Source organism: Lynx canadensis, chromosome B2 (assembly GCF_007474595.2).
Source record: "Lynx canadensis isolate LIC74 chromosome B2, mLynCan4.pri.v2, whole genome shotgun sequence".
NCBI lineage: Eukaryota > Metazoa > Chordata > Mammalia > Carnivora > Felidae > Lynx > Lynx canadensis.
In genome coordinates this window covers 145,987,839-146,006,739 of record NC_044307.1, presented here as the reverse complement: position 1 = coordinate 146,006,739, position 18,901 = coordinate 145,987,839, and the positions used below count along the sequence as shown (strand labels likewise).

The 18,901-nt window shown below is 42.5% G+C and overlaps 1 protein-coding gene across 2 annotated transcripts in view; it reads left to right on the top strand.

Annotated features, from left to right (window-relative positions):
- Positions 1–18,901, top strand: part of PRKN (parkin RBR E3 ubiquitin protein ligase) — a 1,351,707-nt gene that overhangs the window by 728,420 nt on the left and 604,386 nt on the right. For both annotated transcript variants that reach the window (XM_030316747.1, XM_030316746.1), the window contains exon 6: positions 16,483–16,598. In XM_030316747.1, coding sequence (XP_030172607.1) covers positions 16,483–16,598 — 116 coding nt within the window. The remainder of the gene's footprint in view (positions 1–16,482; positions 16,599–18,901) is intronic.

The window sequence follows — 18,901 nt, the reverse complement described above, 5'->3', positions numbered from 1 at the left end:
ATTAATCTATGTGACTCTCAAATTGCCCGGGCAATGGGAAATATACATACGTATTTATTTACAAAACATACGTGCATATATCCATCTATGTATATTCCATAAATAGAATGAATGGTTGAGTTTTTATTTCTTCTATTTGTAATTGGTTATGCAGTGATGGAAAAAATACTTAGTGTCATACTTAATGCTGAGAAGCTAGAAGTTTTCCCACTAAAATTGGGGACAGATCAAGGATATCTCCTTGCAGGCAGCACACACAACTATAAACAGTCCACTCAAGATCAATCTGGGCAGAGGCAAGTGCTTTATGTGCTTTAACAGTGTCTCACATTCTCTATATTTATTTTGTTTCCTCATTAGAAAAGGACTAAGGTAAAGTATAACTTAGAAATTTACCTACAAACTGTTTACATCCAGCAAAACTAAGATGAATAAAGCTAGGAAATAACTACTACTTTTCAACATCATACTGAAAGCCCATGCTAATGAAGTCACACAAGAGAAGGAAATAAGGGTATATAGATTGGAAAAGAACAAATAAAACCATCTTTGCTCAGAGATGACATGAAAATCTCTGCAGAAAATCTGCAATAATCAGCAAAAAAAAAACCCTCTCTTTTTTTTTTTTGAGTTTTATAACAGCTTTATTCATAGTTGTTTATAGCAGCTTGGTTCATAACTGAATAATTGTTCATCATTCCCAAACTCAGAAGCAGCTAAGATATCCTCAGTAGGTGAATGGATAAGTAAGCTGTGGTGCATCCAGATGTTGGAATATTATTCAGTGCTGAAAATGAATGAGCTATCAAGCAGTGAAAAGACACGGAGTAAGCTTAATTAAATGCATATTTCTAAATGAAAGAAACCAATCTGAGAAACCTACACACTATATGATTCCAACTATATGGCATTCTGGAAAAGGCAAAACTATGGAGACCTTAAAAAGATCAATGGTTGCCAGAGGATATGAGGAAGGATGAATTGTTAGAGCACAGAGGGTTTTTAGGATTGTGAAAATCCCTATGAATCTATAATAATAGATATACATCACTGTATATTCACCCAAACCTATGCTATGAATATGGAATATAAAATACCAAGAGTCTCCCCAATGTAAAGTACGGGCTGGATGATTATGATGTGTGAATGCAGGTTCATCCACGGTAACAAGAGTCCCACTCTGGTGGGGGCTGTTGATTACAGGGCAGCCTATGCATGTGTGGGAGCGAGAGTACATGAAAAATCTCTGTACCTTCCCCTCAGTTTTGCAGTGAACCTAAAACTCTTCTAAAAAATTGTCTTAATAAGAAAGAAAGAAAGAAAGAAAGAAAGAAAGAAAGAAAGAAAGAAAGAAAAAAATCCACTCTTTGTTAACATGTATTTCCTAGTTTTATTCATCTTAGTTTTCCCAGATGTAAACAGTTCGTAGGTAAATTTCCAAATTATACTTTATTTTCTTCCGTTTCTAATGAGGAAATAAAATAAATATGGAGAATGTGAGACACTGCTAAAGCACATCAAGCACTTGCCTCTGCCTGGATTGGTCTTGAGTGGACTGTTTATAGTCGTGTGTGATGCCTGCAGTAAAGAACATGGGAATAAAAAGAAGCTTTAAATTCTGCTTGCCAAAGAAACAAGGACTTTTGAGGGGAAAAAAGTTTGGATTGCAAGTGTAAAGTCATTTACAATGTTTTAAATCTAGGATTTTTTTTGTTGTTCAATATTTCTCTTTGCTTGTAGCGCAAACCAAGTTATATTATCATTTCATGAATTACTGCTACCAAAAGGTATGTTTCTCTTGCACTTTCCGTGCCCAGACCGGACACGTTAAAGCTGAGTTGCTAAGTTTCTCAGCCTCTGGCTGCAAGAGAAAAGTGACAGCATCATTCTGCCACTGCTTGATCCAGGGAGTGGGGGCTATTTTCCAAATAAGCAGCAGAATAGATTCAAGGACAGGAACAACAGCAGCAATAAAAGTTAAGAGGAAGGAGCAGAGGAGCCAAAGGTAGAGGAAAGAACACTGAATGCACAGGAACAAAAAAGGGCTGAATGCAGGATTTCCTATCAACCTGTTTGCCCTGAGCGTGTCCTCATACCAGGGAGAGCCCTTCCCCACTAGCCTTTCCTTTTCAAAGAGTTTTAATTCAAATGTATTTAACATACAGTGTCATATTAGTTTCAGGTGTAAAACATAGTGATTTAACAATTTTATACATTACCCAGTGCTCATCCTGATAAATGTCCTTTTAGTCCCCATCCCCTATTTCCCCCATCCCCCACCCACCTCCCCTCTGGTAACCACCAGTTTGTTCTCTAGAGTTAAGACTCTGTTTCTTGGTTAATGTATTTTTTAGCCTGTTCCTTTATTTTGTTTCCTAAATTCCACAGATGAGTGAAATCATATGGTCTTTGTCTTTCTCTGACTTATTTCATTTAGCATTTCACTTTCTAATTCCATCCATGCTGTTGCAAATGGCAAGATAATATATATATATATATATACATATGGATATATATCCCATGCATATGAATATATGACATCTTCGTTATCCATCCGTCTATTGATGGATACTCAGGCTGCTTCCAGATCTTGGCTACTGCAAATATTGCTGCAATAAATGTAGGGGGGCATACAATTTTTTGAATTAGTGTTTTTGTATTCTTTGGGTAAATATCCAATAGCAGAATTACTAGATCTAATAGTAACTCTATTGTTAATTTTTTGAGGAAACTCCATACTGTTTTCCACAGTGGCTGCACCAGTTGGCATTCCCAACAACAGTACTTGAGGGTTCTTTTTTCTCCACATCCTCACCAACACTTGTTGTTTCTTGTGTTGTTAATGTACCCATTCTTATAGGTGTGATGTGATAGCTCAAGGTAGTTTCGACTTGCATTTCCTGGGCTTGTTGGGGGCTCTCTGTGCCACCTGGATCTGGATTTCTGTTTCCTTGCCCAGATTCAGGAATTTTTCAGCTATTATTTCTTCAAATAAATCTTCTACCCCCTTTTTTTTCTTCTCCTTCTGGGATCCCTCTAATGTTAATATTATTATACTTCATGGTGTCATGAGCTTCTTTAATTTATTTTCATTTATTATTTTTTTCTTTCTTTTGTTCAGCTTCATGACTTTCCACTCCTCTGTCCTCTAGTTCACTCCTGTGTTCCTCTGATTCTTCTAGTCTACTATTTATTCCATCCAGCGTAGTTTTAATTTCAGTTATTGAGTTCTTCATTTCTGATTGATATTTTATATGTTTTCTCTCTCTTTTTTGAGGGTCTTACTGAGGTCCTCCAATGTTTTCTCAATTCTAGTGATTATGATATATTCTCTATCAGGCATATTACTTATTTCCATTTTGTTGAAGCTCTCTTGCTGTGATTTTTGTCTTGTCTTTTCATTTAGGACATATTCATCTGTCTCCTCATTTTGTCTGCCTCTCTGGGTCTGTTTCTCTGTGTTAAGAAAGTTAACTATGTTTCTGGCTCTTGAAAGTAGTGGTAGGGCCCCTGGGTGACTCAGTTGGTTGAATGTCTCGCTCTTGATTTTAGCTCAGATCTTATCCCAGGGTTATGAGTTCAAACCCCACATTGGTCTTCACACTAAGCATGGAGCCTGCTTAAGATTCTCTTTCTCTCTCTCTCTCTCTCTCTCTCACTCTCAAAAGAAAGAAAGAAAGAAAGAAAGAAAGAAAGAAAGAAAGAAAGAAAGAAAGAAAGAAAGAAAGAAAGAAGTGGCCTTATGAAGTAGAGGTCCTATGGTGCCCTACAGTGTGATGTCCCCTGCTTACCTGAACTGGCAAATCAGGGGTGTTTCTTATCTTTGTTGTGTGTGCCCCACTGTGGTGACTGAGCCATATTCTCCTTCAGTCCAGCTGTCTGCAGTGGCTCTCTTTGCCTCTTGTGGGAAAGGTTTGGTCCCTCTGTTGTTAGTTGGCCAGTCTCGAGCTGATCTGGGCTTGAGTTGAGTCAGGCCCAGCATTTGCCAGAGATGCGGTTGCACCGAACTACAGGGTGCTCTCCTTGCGTCGTCTCCTGAGAAGCTTTCATTGGTCAGCAGACCTGCAGTCAGACCCGATGTTCGCTGCCAGCCCACCTCTGGGGCTACAAGTGGTTTAAACGATAACTTCTTCTCCCCCTGGAACAGAAGTCTCTTTGGAGGGGGCTGGCCCCTCTTGGGGCTGGTGGCACGCTGCCAGGCTTGTGGAACTGTTTTCGGTGGAAGGGGTGGGTCCACAGGAGAACATGAAGGGCAGGGCATGTGATGCCAGGAAGGTCCACATGGTTGCTACAGGAGGAGACCTGTCGATGCCCGGGAAAACTGCCGAGGCAGGCTGGGTAGGAGGGGGTAGATCCACAGAAGCACATGGGGATGGGGCCTGCTATTAGCAAGCTAGGTGGAGAATGTTGGCACCACACCGGTTCCCACAGGTGTTCGTGTATCCAGCTGGTCAGTGGGAGAAGGAAATGGTGCTCCTTTGCTCTTGGAGAAGTCTCCCAAAGATCCCTGCACCTCCAGCACATGCTCTGGGATTAGCAGGCAGGTGTCTTTCAAACTGCTGCTTCTGTGCTGTATCTCTGCAGGGCTGTTTTTGTGCTGTCTCTTTAAGGGAAGTGGCTCCACCCTCCCAGCTCTCTCAGAGAGGAGCCCACTGGTTTTTAAAGTCCCGGGGATTAAACCCCACTGAATATCAGGGCCCTCTGGTTTTCCAAACCAAATGTTATGGAGATTTGTCTTCCCCGTGCAGGTCCCAGGTGCCTGGGGTGCCCGGGGTAGAGGCCTGCTCCTCCCCCATCTCCATGCCCGCTATGTCCTTTCCTCTTGCAGATGGTCCTCAAAGTCCACTTGGCTCCCTACCAAATCCCCACCCTTCCTACCCTCTTCAATGTCACTTCTACTCCACATTTATCTGTGGAGAGTCTTTTTGCCAGTCTTCAGGTTTGCTTGTTGGTTTGTTGCTTACGTCGATGTGGGTATTATCTACTTCCATCTGTGGGACAGGTTGAGCTTAGGATTCTCCTACTCTGCCACCTTCCCTGAAAATCCCCCCACTTTCCTTTCTTACTCTTCAAGTCTTTCAACTGATTTGACACCTGCTGTGCATTCAGCCCTGGGCCAGGTGGGGGAGGAGATGTCTTCAGGTTGTTTGCGCTTTAAGGAGTCTTCTAGACAGGAAGGTGATGTCAATACCATAGAACAAGGGCTTGGCAGACACTAAGCACGGAACAGGATAGGAGCGAGGGGGTAACATGGAAACACCTCTCACCCAGTCCTGAGGAATCAGGAAAGCTCTATGGGCGGATGACATGTAAACTGAGGCATGAAGGACCCTTGGGGATTTCAAGGGTAAAGTGACTGGCAAAGGTGGGAGAAAGACAGTCCATATAGGGAGAAATTGTGTTTAAAGGATCAAAGGTAATAGGGAGAGCATAGCTTTCAGGGCAGGAAAAGGGTCTTTATGGCAAGACTGTGTAGGGCCGGGGGAGGGGAAAATGGTGGGGCATATGATGTCGAAAAGGCTCCAAAGGCTTTGCTCAGGGAAGTGTGCTTGAGCTGGAAGGTATGCAATGAGGAAAATGACAGCATTAAACAATTCTTTCACATTATTTACCATTGTTGATGAGAATAATCAAAATTAGAATGATTTTTTTTCACATCTAGAAATAAATGTAAAACAACCGCCAATTTCTAGAGATTGCCTGGAAAATACTGGGAACACAACTCATCTAGGGGTGTTGAGTCATTGTAAATTTTCAAAATTATGACCCTGCCCCTCCATTTCTTGCAAATTATTTCCAGCTAACGAATATTTGTTTCTGTGCCCTCTCCTAGAGGTCCCAACTAATGTAATCAGTGGTGGTGGTGGTGGGAAGGCTATAAGAAGAAAAGCTCTGTTAACAGAAAAATGTTGTAACATCTTATTTTGTTCATCTGAGAGCAGAAGCTGGAAGGCTTTGCCTAAATAATGAAACTAGCAAAGGCTGTGATGCCTTTATGTTCTCTCAAGCTGACACATTATGAGAGCTTATGAAACCTTTAGCTTCCAAAGGAATTAAAGAACAGCTAGAATAATGAATATTGTCTTTTATCGTCTGGCTAGGCTGCAAAATTTAAGAAGATGTATTCAACTTGGATACTGAGCCGATGATATCACATAAGTAACTACTGTTACATTGGAGGGAAGTTACATTGCCAGACATTAATGCAAAGGTGATGGAAATCCAAGGAACATGAGGACCACACTGGAACAACTAACTAGTCAAAGGAACGTCAGATCTGGAGAAAGAATGACTGTGGTTCTGTGCAAATCATTACCCAGATTCTCCCGAGCCAGCCAGGAATTCCTGGGAATAAGTTAAATGTTGTGAATATGTCCTCTGGCCATAGGGGCCTCTCAATTCGCATTCAGGGAGCCCATACCCTATGGAATAAATACAACTAAGGCAGCTGTTCCTATGTTCCAGGAAGGTTGGAGTCAAGGACCTTTAATGGATGCTAAGAGCAAGATGATTTTGCACAAGATGAGAAACATTAACAGCCATGGTCAAGGCATTTGCTGTCAAAATCCTCCAGTGATACCTTATCTAGGGCACAACCCTTGGAGTGAAAGCCTTCTCAAGATAATAAAGAAAAAAAAGAATTCTGTGTTCCAGTCTGAAAGATAATGTGGAAATTTATCTCGGAGGTTTCTATGTCCTGCTAAGTTTTAAAAAAAAATCAAAAACCTGTTTTGAAGGGGGGAATCTTTGAAAATTGGTGACAGAGAACTAGTCATAGTGCATATTCTTTGTGTCACAGCTTAGTCCTTTTTGGTGGGGAGACTGACAGAGTCTACTAACAAGAACATTTCCAGGCTTTCAAAGCATAAGCAGCAGTATGGAGGGCTCGGATCAATGTTTATGTGCAGGAAGAATCACAGATTTCCCATTACTCACCTGCCCAAGCTCCCTCCACCCCTGTGAGTCTGGCCTCCCTGTGCTCACCGCTGTTCCTGCACTCACTTCCCTGCCTTCACCTGGCAAACCCTGACCTTGTAAAACCCAGTTCAGGTATCTCCTCAAAAGCAAAACCTTCTCATTCTCCCCTAAACTGGTCACCATCCCTCTCTTGCCCCCGCAGCTCAGTGCTCAGGCATCTCTACGGCATTTACCACTCTGTGTGTGTGTGTGTGTATGTGTGTGCAAATGTTTGTTAAAGTGTCTTTCTCCTCCAGGCTTCTGGATTCCCTCAGGGATTTTGTTTACCTCTGTATCTCCAGCCCCTGGTCAGGATTGGGCAGGGAGAAAATATCACTCTTTCTTTCTTTCTTTCTTTCTTTCTTTCTTTCTTTCTTTCTTTCTTTCTTTCTTTCTTTCTTTCATGAGTAAACATTGGGGGAAGATAATCCCTGGGAGCTTGGCTATTACTTAGGGCAGATATGGTAACTTAAGTAACCAGGGAAACAGGCATAGCTGGATCCAGGTCACAAATGCTGTCGCTGGAACTCTGCCTTTCTGTCTCTTGTTTCTGTTCTCTTCTGAACATTGGCTTCATTCTCAGACAGGTTCTCTCTCTGTGTTCACAGTAGGGGAATTTGTGTGTTCTGACTGAGCTGGCCATCTGTGCACCCTGGACTAGTGAAGAGAAAGGGAGGTACAATGATCTGAGCATGACTGAGCGATTACCTACTGGGAATGAGGATCATCTTCTGTTGCTTTGTTTATTTTATAAATGGAAATTTGTTCTATTTAATCACCTTCACCCATTTCACCCACGCCCCCACCCCATCCCATCCCTCCCCCACCTCTGGTAACTGCCAATCTGTTCTCTGTATTGATGAGTTCCATTCTTTGTTGTTCTGAGACTGTTTTATTTTCTTGTCTGAACAAAGCCATCTATACAAGCTCATGCATTTGTTTAATGTTTATTTATTTTTGAGAGACAGAGGGCGAGCGGGAGAAGGGCAGAAAGAGAGAGGGAGGTAGACACGGAATCCGAAGCAGGCTCCAGGCTCTGAGCTGTCAGCACAGAGCCTGACACAGGGCTCGAACCCACGAACCGTGAGATCGTGACTTGAGCCGAAGTCCGGTGCTTAACCCACTGAGCCACCCAGGTGCCCCCAAACTTACGCATTCTATAAGCATCCACAATGACTTTGAACCTCGTAGTTTACTCTTTTCAGGATTCCTTTGATGTGCTTTCTTTTACAACCCACTTTTAGTCTTAAAATAATAAATAATGCATGGTGACTGGGCATGTTACAATAGAATAAACTTCTGGACAGTGGAAGAACTTCCGATCCAGGCATGGAAGAAGAAGGCATGTCTTGAAGGCATGTAGCCCTAACATCTGTAATTGTTTAGATCTGGCGTCACGGGGAAAGGTGAGAAGTATGCAAGGGTCTATTTATGTACATATTTGAAGTAGGCTTGAACTGTTCTTTCGGACTGAATCAAAACTACCATTGCAGTGATTCACGTACAGGACTGTATCTAGCACTTCGAGGACCATCCTGTTGGATTAGTAAGAATTTTAAAAAGTTTAGGTGTAGAATAGTAATCGCTTATCTACTACCCTGAAGTCTGAAGTGTTTTAAATTCAGAAACTTTTTGATTTTAGAAAGATTATGCAATTCATACATTTTAACTCTGAAATAGCTCCAGGACTGCACGCCTACACCTTCTCATTTAAAAAGAAAAACAACGACGTTGCAGTACAAAGTGGGGACGGTCACACTGAGTTAGACAAATACGGGCCAGAGATCATGCCAAGCCAGTTCACGTCCAGTCTCGCCATTAAATTTTACTTGTGGCAACATTTCGAGGACAAACGAGGACAAAAGGCTTTGTGTTTCCAGAGCCTTTTGGATTTTAGAATTTCATTTTTGTTTTTATTATTTCTTATACATTGGCCTAGGGAATGGACCCAGTTTATACTTTTAACTTTGGTAATAAGAAACAAATTTTAAAATACTTTTGAAATTTAACAATAGCTGTAGTGGTAGGACAGCGGAAATACTATGGACCTGACCAAAGGTGAAAGTGGAGAGCCATGTGCTTGCTGGCTTAACGTCGAAGGCTTTCTTTCTGCTGCTTAGCATGGGCTAGCTTGGCATATGCGTGTACCAAGCTATGTGCATATACCATGTGGATGTACATGTACCATGTGCATATAATGTGTGCATTTGTTGTTAATCGATGCAGGGCCGTGGAGGAAGCACGCAGCCTTCCTTAAGGCTTTGGCAGTGGTCATGGTGTGGACCTGGCAGCAACCGTCCTCAGCAAAGATCCAGTGTGGTTTTCCTTTTTATGGGAGTATATTGATTTTCTTTGTCCTGATAAAGTTTGCACATCATCTAGAGGCTTTGTTGGCACCTTATTAAGAGAAAACAAATTTGCACATGATAACAGACTCAGTAGCTTTTGAGATTCTATTTGTTTAACTGGGTGTAACCTAACTTTATACCTACCGCTGGTAAATTAGCAAAGTGTACAAGTATTCTGCGATCAAACAAGTTGTACAGTTAGTTTGTATACGGACTGCAAGTGAGTCTAACACATCAGCACGAAGGCTCGGATGCTCTAAGTCACCAGGTGAACAGGCTTTGGCATCGCTCAGTTACAGGCTTTCCTTATGGAGCAGGTGCAGAATATGGGAATTATATGCTATTTGTCACATTTTAGCTTAGAGAAAACTAAAGGTATAATATTAATATGAATAATGGATAGTAAATGGATATTAAGACCTAAAAGCATCAGTCGTTTCTTTTTTTTTTTTTTTAATTTTTTTTTCAACGTTTTTTATTTATTTTTGGGACAGAGAGAGACAGAGCATGAACGGGGGAGGGGCAGAGAGAGAGGGAGACGCAGAATCGGAAACAGGCTCCGGGCTCCGAGCCGTCAGCCCAGAGCCCGACGCGGGGCTCGAACTCCCGGACCGCGAGATCGTGACCTGGCTGAAGTCGGACGCTTAACCGACTGCGCCACCCAGGCGCCCCGCATCAGTCGTTTCTTACAAAAGAATCTGCATCCAACCAAACGAGGAACTGTTAGAGCCTGCAGTGAGGATGTCTGTTCGTTGCTGGCTATTGATAGAAGTTTTAGTTCCATGGGAGACACTTAGATTGATTCTAAGTGACAGGTCGTCTCTGGTAACTTGGGAAGCATGAGGACCCTTCGACAGAGAGGGATGTAAGATGCTCATTACCAGTTTTCTCATAAATCGTAACAGTAGCCTTATGTCCTCGGTCTCTCTTACTTGAAAATTTGGGTGGTTCATCTTTTCACAGGTTTGAGTTTGAACTCGGTCCACAAATGGTATAAATATTTGTGTGTGTTTAATACACTTTACAGAGCCATAGCTGAATGTATCTTTGTTTCTTTTGTGGAGGCTGATTAGAAAGTGCCACCACCAACAGACAGTGAAAGGCAAAGAACCGGGACTTGACAGACTGGCTCTGCCTTTCGAAGGTGCACCAGTCACCTGATGCTTGTTTCTAGAACCCCCTGCCCTGCCCTTCCCTGTGTGGTATATCGAGCTGATCATGGCCAGTGCCAGCTCCCAGATTCCCTTGCTTCACGCTGGCTCTGCCCAGGAGAGGCCTGGAGGGAGCTGGGAGGTCAGAGAGAAGGCAGAGGCCAGGATGTTCCTTGCTTTCTCTTCCAGAAGCATTTTTCTGATAGTGGCCGCTTCTCGTTCACCCTCCCAGCTCCCAGCAGACCTCCCAGCCAACTCTTCCCACTCCGGTGACTGGAGCCCAAAAGCTGCTGATCTCAGGGTGGTTTCCTGCCCTATGTGGCTTCCACCACCTTTGTGACTACACCTTAGCATTAAATTCCCTCAGCTGAACTGCCTGGCGTGGGTCCTGTTTCCCTAACTTGACTCTGACCCATGCAGATGGCCAGTTACTTGTACAGTACAAACCACATACCACAACCTTCCAGTGAAAATTGTGTGTCCCTTTTATTTTATCAGGAGAAAGGTGTGGGGTGCCTGGGTGGCTCGGTGGGTTAAGCTCTTGACGTCGGCTCAGGTCATGATCTCACGATTTGTGAGTTCGAGCCCCGCATCGGGCTCTGTGCTGGTAGAGCAGAGCCCGCTTGGGCTCTCGCCTGCTTGCTCTCTATCTCTCTCTCAAAATAAATAAAAATAAACTTTAAAAACAGAGAAAAAGGTGTGCTTTCTTTGGAGCATATTAATTAAGAAAGATTTAGAGACTAACATTGAATTTAACTCTTTGTAAAGTCAAGACAAATATTCTATCTGGAAAACATTATGGTTAAGCAGTATCTATAAAACTCATTAACTCTAGGAGGTTCAATAAAAACCGTTAGAAGATTCATAAATGAAGAGGAAGATGTGGGTCTCATTGCTATTTTTTCAGGTTTGTAGAACTAGCTTGTTGTTGGGACATGCGAGGCTTTCCAGGTAGTTGTTAGCTCTTTTTATAGAAATTTAGAACACTTTAATTAATGTTTGGAGTTGACTAATTAGATTCTGATCCTGTAAGTTCTTACACAAGTGGGTTCTTGGTAAAAATCTACTTTCAGGGGCGCCTGGGTGGCGCAGTCGGTTAAGCGTCCGACTTCAGCCAGGTCACGATCTCGCGGTCCGTGAGTTCGAGCCCCGCGTCGGGCTCTGGGCTGATGGCTCAGAGCCTGGAGCCTGTTTCCGATTCTGTGTCTCCCTCTCTCTCTGCCCCTCCCCCGTTCATGCTCTGTCTCTCTCTGTCCCAAAAATAAATAAACGTTGAAAAAAAAAATAAAAAAAAATCTACTTTCAGATTTCACTGCCTTATTTGTTTCCATACTTCTTACCATGTCCCTCTTTGTGAGAGACACTGGTAATGAGTCAGGAGTCAGGTGGCAGAGTGGAGTTAAGAGGAGGGTGGCTTTTGGGAATGCCACCAGCAGCTGAACTGAAATGTTTACAGGTCTTCCCTTGATGTACACTCTTGGTTTTTATGGGTCTGATTTGGTTAGAGGGTCAGGCCTCCATAGCCTGAAGTGAAAGATAGATGAGTTATGATAGAATACAAGAACTCAGTGAGAGCAGAAGGAAAGAATCATAGCCTTGTCCACAGAAATGGTAAAAATGCAAATACATTTCTGTGAACGTAAAGAATATAACTGTGCTGGAGTTTAGATTTTCTGTTTAGTACTAATAAGGTGGAAAATGCATAGCATTTAACATGGTTATAATATTATAACCAAGCTCATTTTCAAGGTCTTATTCTGGGTTCAGTTTTTTTTTTTTTTTAATAGTTTACACTATCATTGAAAACACAGAAAAAAAAAAAAACCTGGCCAATTACTGTCATACATTTTAGCTTCTTGCTAATTAATTATGGCTTCCCAGAATTGAGTCTGTGGATCCAAACGAAATGAGCCATCCCATGGGAACTGTAGTTCCTGATTAGGTGGAAGAACTCATTTAATTTTTCAGGATTTGGTTGTTTCGTTTGTTTGTTTTGGTTTGGTTTGCTTTGTTTATTTTTGTAGCTGATTTATCTTGAGCTGGTATTTGTAAAATATGGGGTGGGCCCCTTAGGGAATCTTTCTTTTTCACCCACACTTAAGGGAGCCATATTGCCTTCACTAGGATTGACGAATGTCCTCCCTCACGAAGGAGGATGTTTCCCTGCTGCACCCACAGGGGTCTGTTTCCCTAGTGACACGGAATTTATTTTGCTGGTCAAACCCAGCACCTACTGAAACTAGAGTAAGGCCACGTCAAGCAGACGGCCCTGGAGCATAACTGCTGTCACTCACTCCAGCTTGCAGTGTTTCCTGGGCCCCATGTTGGGATGGAGATGGTGTCATCCCCCTGATGACTGCATCTCACCACAGTGGAGTCAGCTTTCTGAACATGCTATGTGGAGTCTAGCTAGATGACTTTTCTGGCTTTGGCTCCCATGATTTTTTTTAACCCTGAGCAATCGAGAGAAATAAAACACAGAAAGGCAAAATTCACAGCTACGCCAAAAGAATCACGCAGCTGTATTGAATTGACAACCCTCTATAAGCAAGCTGAGGTGCCCAAGGTAGAAATTTTCGCAAGCTTCTTCTGTTTCTTTACTTTTTAGTAAAGCTTTGCTTTACTAGTTGTGTGTTTTGCATGCAGACTGAAAATATCAAAAGACTACCAACATCCTAGCTCACTGATTACATAGGACAGGAAACCACCAGATCATGCTAGTGATTAGTCTGCCAGAAGAGGTGTCACTAATATTGGGAGAGAGTTCTCTAGGATTCTCCTGCGTTTCTGCGTGTTGTAAGGGAGGTGCCTACTCTACCCTTTTGTTCGGGATGATCGTTTTAAGGGGATCATAGAGCAGATCTGCTTATTATCCAGTATCATAAAGACAGTATCCCCCTTGAGGACAAAAGGAAGGTTTGCCTACAGCTGCTTATTGAAGATCTGGGTTCCCAGGGTTCAGAGTCCTCAGCTGTGGTGCAGACCCACCACAGGTGTAGCATGTAGCTTAGTTCATCTGCTTCATCCCATAGTTGTTGGGGAGCAGGGGGAATGGCATGGTCGTGACGTCCATATTTCATTCTGCCTGGGCTCTGAGTATCACAGTCCTTTGTCTCTGACCCAGGAGTCTTGTGTCTTCTGCCAGCATCCATGAGACTGTAGCATATTAACCTGTTAACTTGCAAGCAGGGTGAAGTCTCAGACCCTCCACCATTCTTGCCAATTACTCTAGTACTGCAGAAGAGCCTCCTTTCATAAAAATTGGCGGAGAGAGTGCTGAAATTCACCAATGTGACATATATATTTAATACACAGAGTTGATAATTCGTATTTTTGTTTTATCACCCCATGTGAAACACTGGAATTTTCCAAATACCTATAACTTTTTATACTGTTATCTACAAACATCCGTTCCCCTCAATAAAAAGGATTTTGGCTTTTATCAGGCTGACTTCTATCTGGTATTAGAACAGTTTTTGATTTGTTAGCTGAACATCTACCAGTGGTTTTTTGCAAGCTAAGAAAAAAAAATACAAATACTATCTATTTATCTGTATATGAAATACCTTCTCAATAGTCCAGCCAACTCAGCTGTTTTGGAGGAATTATTTTGTGTTACGAGCGGGACTTTTTTTTTCATGTCCACAAAAAGTACTTGCAGCTAACTCAGTGTATTTCATAAGGGCCAGTCATGCCCTCCACACTTTTTGTTTAGGCAGTCAGGAATTGCTTTAAAGCTTTTTCTTAATATCCTTGAACTGACCTCTGAAGGATTTGTACAATTTCAAAAGGTTGTGTGAAAGGGGTAGCATTCCATGTTAAAAAAATAAAAGGGACCAATCAGTATGATGTCCATGCTGCTCCGAGGAAAGACATGGGCTCATAGACACGATGCCAAGGACATACCTAAACAGGCGCTCATCAGAAGCACTGGACACGCCATCTGTTATAGCAGGACTGTTGTCACACCGTCATCTGTGGGCCTGAAGACTGCAGGGAGGAGGACTAATAGGCCACTCGCCCCAGATAGCCTAGGTTCTGGTTAACTAGCAGTTACACCGTCTGGGGCTGGTAAGACCCTTGCAATTCAGAAGAGCCTGGGCTGCAGACAGCTGGCTTTGGGACACTTCTCTGTACAGTGGCACCCTTCAGATTTTTGGAGAGTAACACATATTACCAGAGACATGGCATCACTTCCCGATGTGGTAAGTGAGGTATGTTTCAGCTGTCGTCTTCTGAGAGAAGAAACAGAGTTTACTCCCTTTGCCACTGATGTCAGTATAACTCGGTGTTTCTCAAGTGTGCGGCTCCCAGGGCGACAGTAAAAGCATAACCTGTCAGCATGTGAGAAGTGCAAATCATTGGCCCTGCCTCAGAACTCCCGAATTAGAGAAACCTGGCGTTGGGTCCAGCAATTTCTAGCCCAGCAGGTGTCTCCGGTGCACACCAGCGTTGGAAGCCACAGGTGTTGCTCACTGTATCTCAGGTCAGAGGAGAAGGAGCCAGTTGGGTTACAAGTAGGGAAAGAATAAATTAAGGGCGGTGCTGCCAAATGTGTAAAGGGATGATGATAGGATTTTGTTAATAAACCTGTCGATTTTTTTGTATTTAGGAAAATCTATCTGATGCCTGTTCTATACTGGACACTGTTAAGATGCAAATATGAGTAAGGTATTCCACAATACCTCAGGGGTGGACCATCAGCGGCCTGTGGACAAAATCCCATTTTCTAAGTGTTTTCGTAAATAAAGTTGTGTTAGAACACAGCCACATATATTCATCTGCGTGGTGTCTGTGGGTGCTCTTAGGCTACAATGCAGAGTGAGAAGTACAACAAACACCCCCAAAGTCCCACGAAGCCAAAAGCACTTAATATGTGGAGCTTTAACAAAAGGCAAAGTCTAGTGTTTAAAGGAAGATACTTCCCATATTCCAAGTAGTTATACTCAAATGGAGTTGGGGGAAGCGGGGAATATGAGGTGGACAAGTGTCCTTCTGTTGTCCAGAGATGCACCTGTATTGAATTTTGGCCGTAGCAGAAAACTGAACTTCATGGACGTGATTATCATGGGAGTGCAAAGACTGTTAGGCAAGAGGCAGAGTGGTTACTGTGCTCAACACCCCAGCGTATGAAGGGTAAAGGGGCGTGTGAACAAATAGAGACATAACAAGAGGAAGAAATGAAGAAAAAGAAAAAGAAGATTTGGGTTGAGAAGGGAGAATATAAGCAATCAAAAGAATGTGACCTATGTGAAGAGCTAAATTAAGGGAGTGTGTGCAAGACAAGGCTGGAGAAGCCAATTAAGAAGAGAAGTACAGGTGTGGAACATTCCCTCTGCTTAGTGTGGAGCATGGGGCTGGAGTCTCCCAGGGAATTCTGGGACCCTGTTCGGCGGCAGAGAAAGGTTCAGGGAGCGTCTGGGGAGGGTCACACTCTGCTAATCAGTAAGTCTGCGCGTATGCACATTCTTATGTAGAGTATTGTTCCCTAGATTCCTTACTCTGGACCACATCTTTGCTGCTGACTGACCAACTGCGTTGTGGTGCTGTAGAAAACTCACTGGGTTTCCCCTTAGGAAACCTGGTTACTTCCTGCTTTCACCTCTGATTGTTTGACTTTGGGCAAATCATTGCTTGGCTCGGCGTCTCCCTTTCCTCATTTGTGAGATACCATTTCAGGCTTCCTCCTGCATTCACACTGGGTTCTTCTATTAGACTCACTTATCATGGAAGGGCGTTGCTAAACCAGGGTCACCGAGCATTTCCCCAGCTCCACGGCTAACAGGGGAAAGGAAGTCAAACACAGACACTTCGACCCTCCTAAAAAGGGGATTGTTGAGTAGTGGCACAAGGGCATTTAGTTTCCTTCCAAAGATTCGATGTGGACTTATTTCTAACTCATACCTCATAATAGATTTCCTCTCTTGCCCAAAAAGTTTGTTTAATGTGAAAATGTTTCCAGAGAGGGGGAAATGGCCAGCTGAGTTCCATGTCTGTGATTTCTGACATAGTTCTCATCCTTCCAGGAATTTTTCTTTAAATGTGGAGCACACCCAACCGCTGACAAGGAAACATCAGTGGCTTTGAACCTGATCACAACAAACAGTCGAGGCATCACCTGCATAACATGTACCGACATCAGGTAAGGATCTGAAGACGCTGTCACCCTCCACATGCTGCTTTCCCGTGGTGGCTTCTCACATAAGCCTCCTCAGTGGTTTCTCCTTCTTGAGGAGTGTCTGCTTTGCTTCGATGCCGTTTGCCCAACGTGGGTATATTTCACTCTCAGACTGTTCAAAGTGCCAAATCATTCGTGTGGTCAGTGGTCGAATAGGATCCCAAGATAGAAAAGAGATGACTTATGTCTAAAAGTAGTGTAATCTTAAAAAATAAACACATGGGTTGATATCGGTGAGTTCTAAACGGAAGTAAAACATGAAGCTAGTGTTAGGAATGCCATGACAATTTATGAGCGCCATTTATTCCTGGAATACACGATCGATAACATTTTGTTTGAAGCAATCTCTACAGCCAATGTGGGACTCGAGCTCACAACCCCGAGATCAGGAGTCGCGTGCTCTTCTGACTGAGCCAGCCAGGCGCCCCAACATTTTATCTTAAAAAGGTCTCTTTCATACACTTCTGTTCTTCCACGTAACTTGCCTGTAAGTGTGTCCGGGCTTCGCATGTATCCATACGCCCCAAATAAAAGCATGTAGCTAGTTGGGGAAATCTCAGTGAATACAATGGAAGAAAGAACGTGTGGAGATGCCTCGTTGGGAAAACAGGGATAATGACTAGATTTGAATTATAGCTTGGGAGGCAAGGACCGAGTGGAAAACTCTACGCCTATTTAATCTACAGAGTTGATGTCTGAGAGTAGAATCTCTTACTTTATGTTATTCAAATGAACAGAGTAAAAGAAATTAGCTTTAGTACATATTCTCTGCGGTCGTCTAGAAGCTCAAATTGCAAGAGCGGGGTCTTAGCCCTGATATCAAGAAGAACTTTCTGGGAAATGCCAAAACACATTCATGAATAAAGTCAAAGAATCCTGCTTATTGCAGACTTTTAAGCAAAGACAGATATATACCCTCGGCATTTCAGGGTTGCCTCTTTGGCCTTGGGGACTGTGTTAGGTGGCCTTTTAGAGTTACCTTAAACTCTGGGATTTCGTGATTAGTGGTTATTAATACTTCTAATATAATACTTCTGTCCTTTAATAAATGTAAACAAAACAGGTTGACTAATAGAATCCTAAAATCCTTAACAGCCTCAGTTGGACACACTTGTTTCCAGAAAAGGGAGAAAAATGAGACTTTTTTTTTTTTGCTGCTGCATTTTTAGTTTCTGCTGTGAGAGAGAATTCCACAATATTGCCTAAAATGCAGCTTTTCAACATCCCTCGGTAAGGTGAATGATTGCACATGGCTAACGTTTTCAACATGCAAGAACAGCTGATTCTTCTGGTCTTTCAGGGAAGGGGCTGGGAGTCCTCAACTGCTCTGAAAGCACCAGGCAATTAATTAACGTCACGTCTCCGTTTTTCAAAGGAGAAATGGTTTCTCTCTAAGTCAGAATGCGGCCACCAGCCAGTATTTAAAAACCTTCCATTAAAGTTGTTAAAGATGGCATTTGGGTGTGTGGTGTTGATCGTGTTCCCTTAACTGTGGGCATAGCTCTCTGTGCTTGCCTGCCGCTGAGCTGTCGGCTTTGTATTAGCAGCTCCTAACATCCATTCAGGGAAGAAAGCCACTTCCCAGATGCGCAGGGACAGAACTGCGGAAAAATAATACCGTCTGTGGCAATAAAATCTTTCCTAGTATTATTTTTGGGTGATCTTATAAATAGAAGCTACTGTTTTCAGTTAGACTGAAGTGCGTGTGTGTATATAACCAACCACTTGACTAGGTGAGGTCCCTTCTTGTATAAGGCAGCAGGGGGATGCCCTGTATGTAAAATAAAGAGGCCCCCTCCTCTTATACTGAAAGCTCCATGCATAGGGATGTCATAAAAGCCTACATGAGGACACAAGAGTACCTTATGTTGTACTTTGCTGATTGTTACGGTTTTTTTTCCTGCTAATGCTTTCTTTTTTAGTTTAGAAGTGATTCACTCACAAAAACAAACAAACACAAAAAAAACTAAAAATGTTAGTTGTTTACCCTCATGGTTAGCAAGATTTGGGTTTAATTCTTTCCAGTATCTTAAATACTTAAGCCTAAATATTTGCATATATATATATATATATATATATATATATATTCACACATACATACACGGTGTGTGTGTGCATACGCGCTATATGTAATCATTGTATATATAGTTTTGTATCTGGCTTTTTTCCATTTACATTGCATCATGATAAATTTTCCCTGCTATGAAATATCCCATGAAAACAAGTTTGGTTGTTTTTTTGTTTTTTTTTTTTAAATAGGTAGCTGA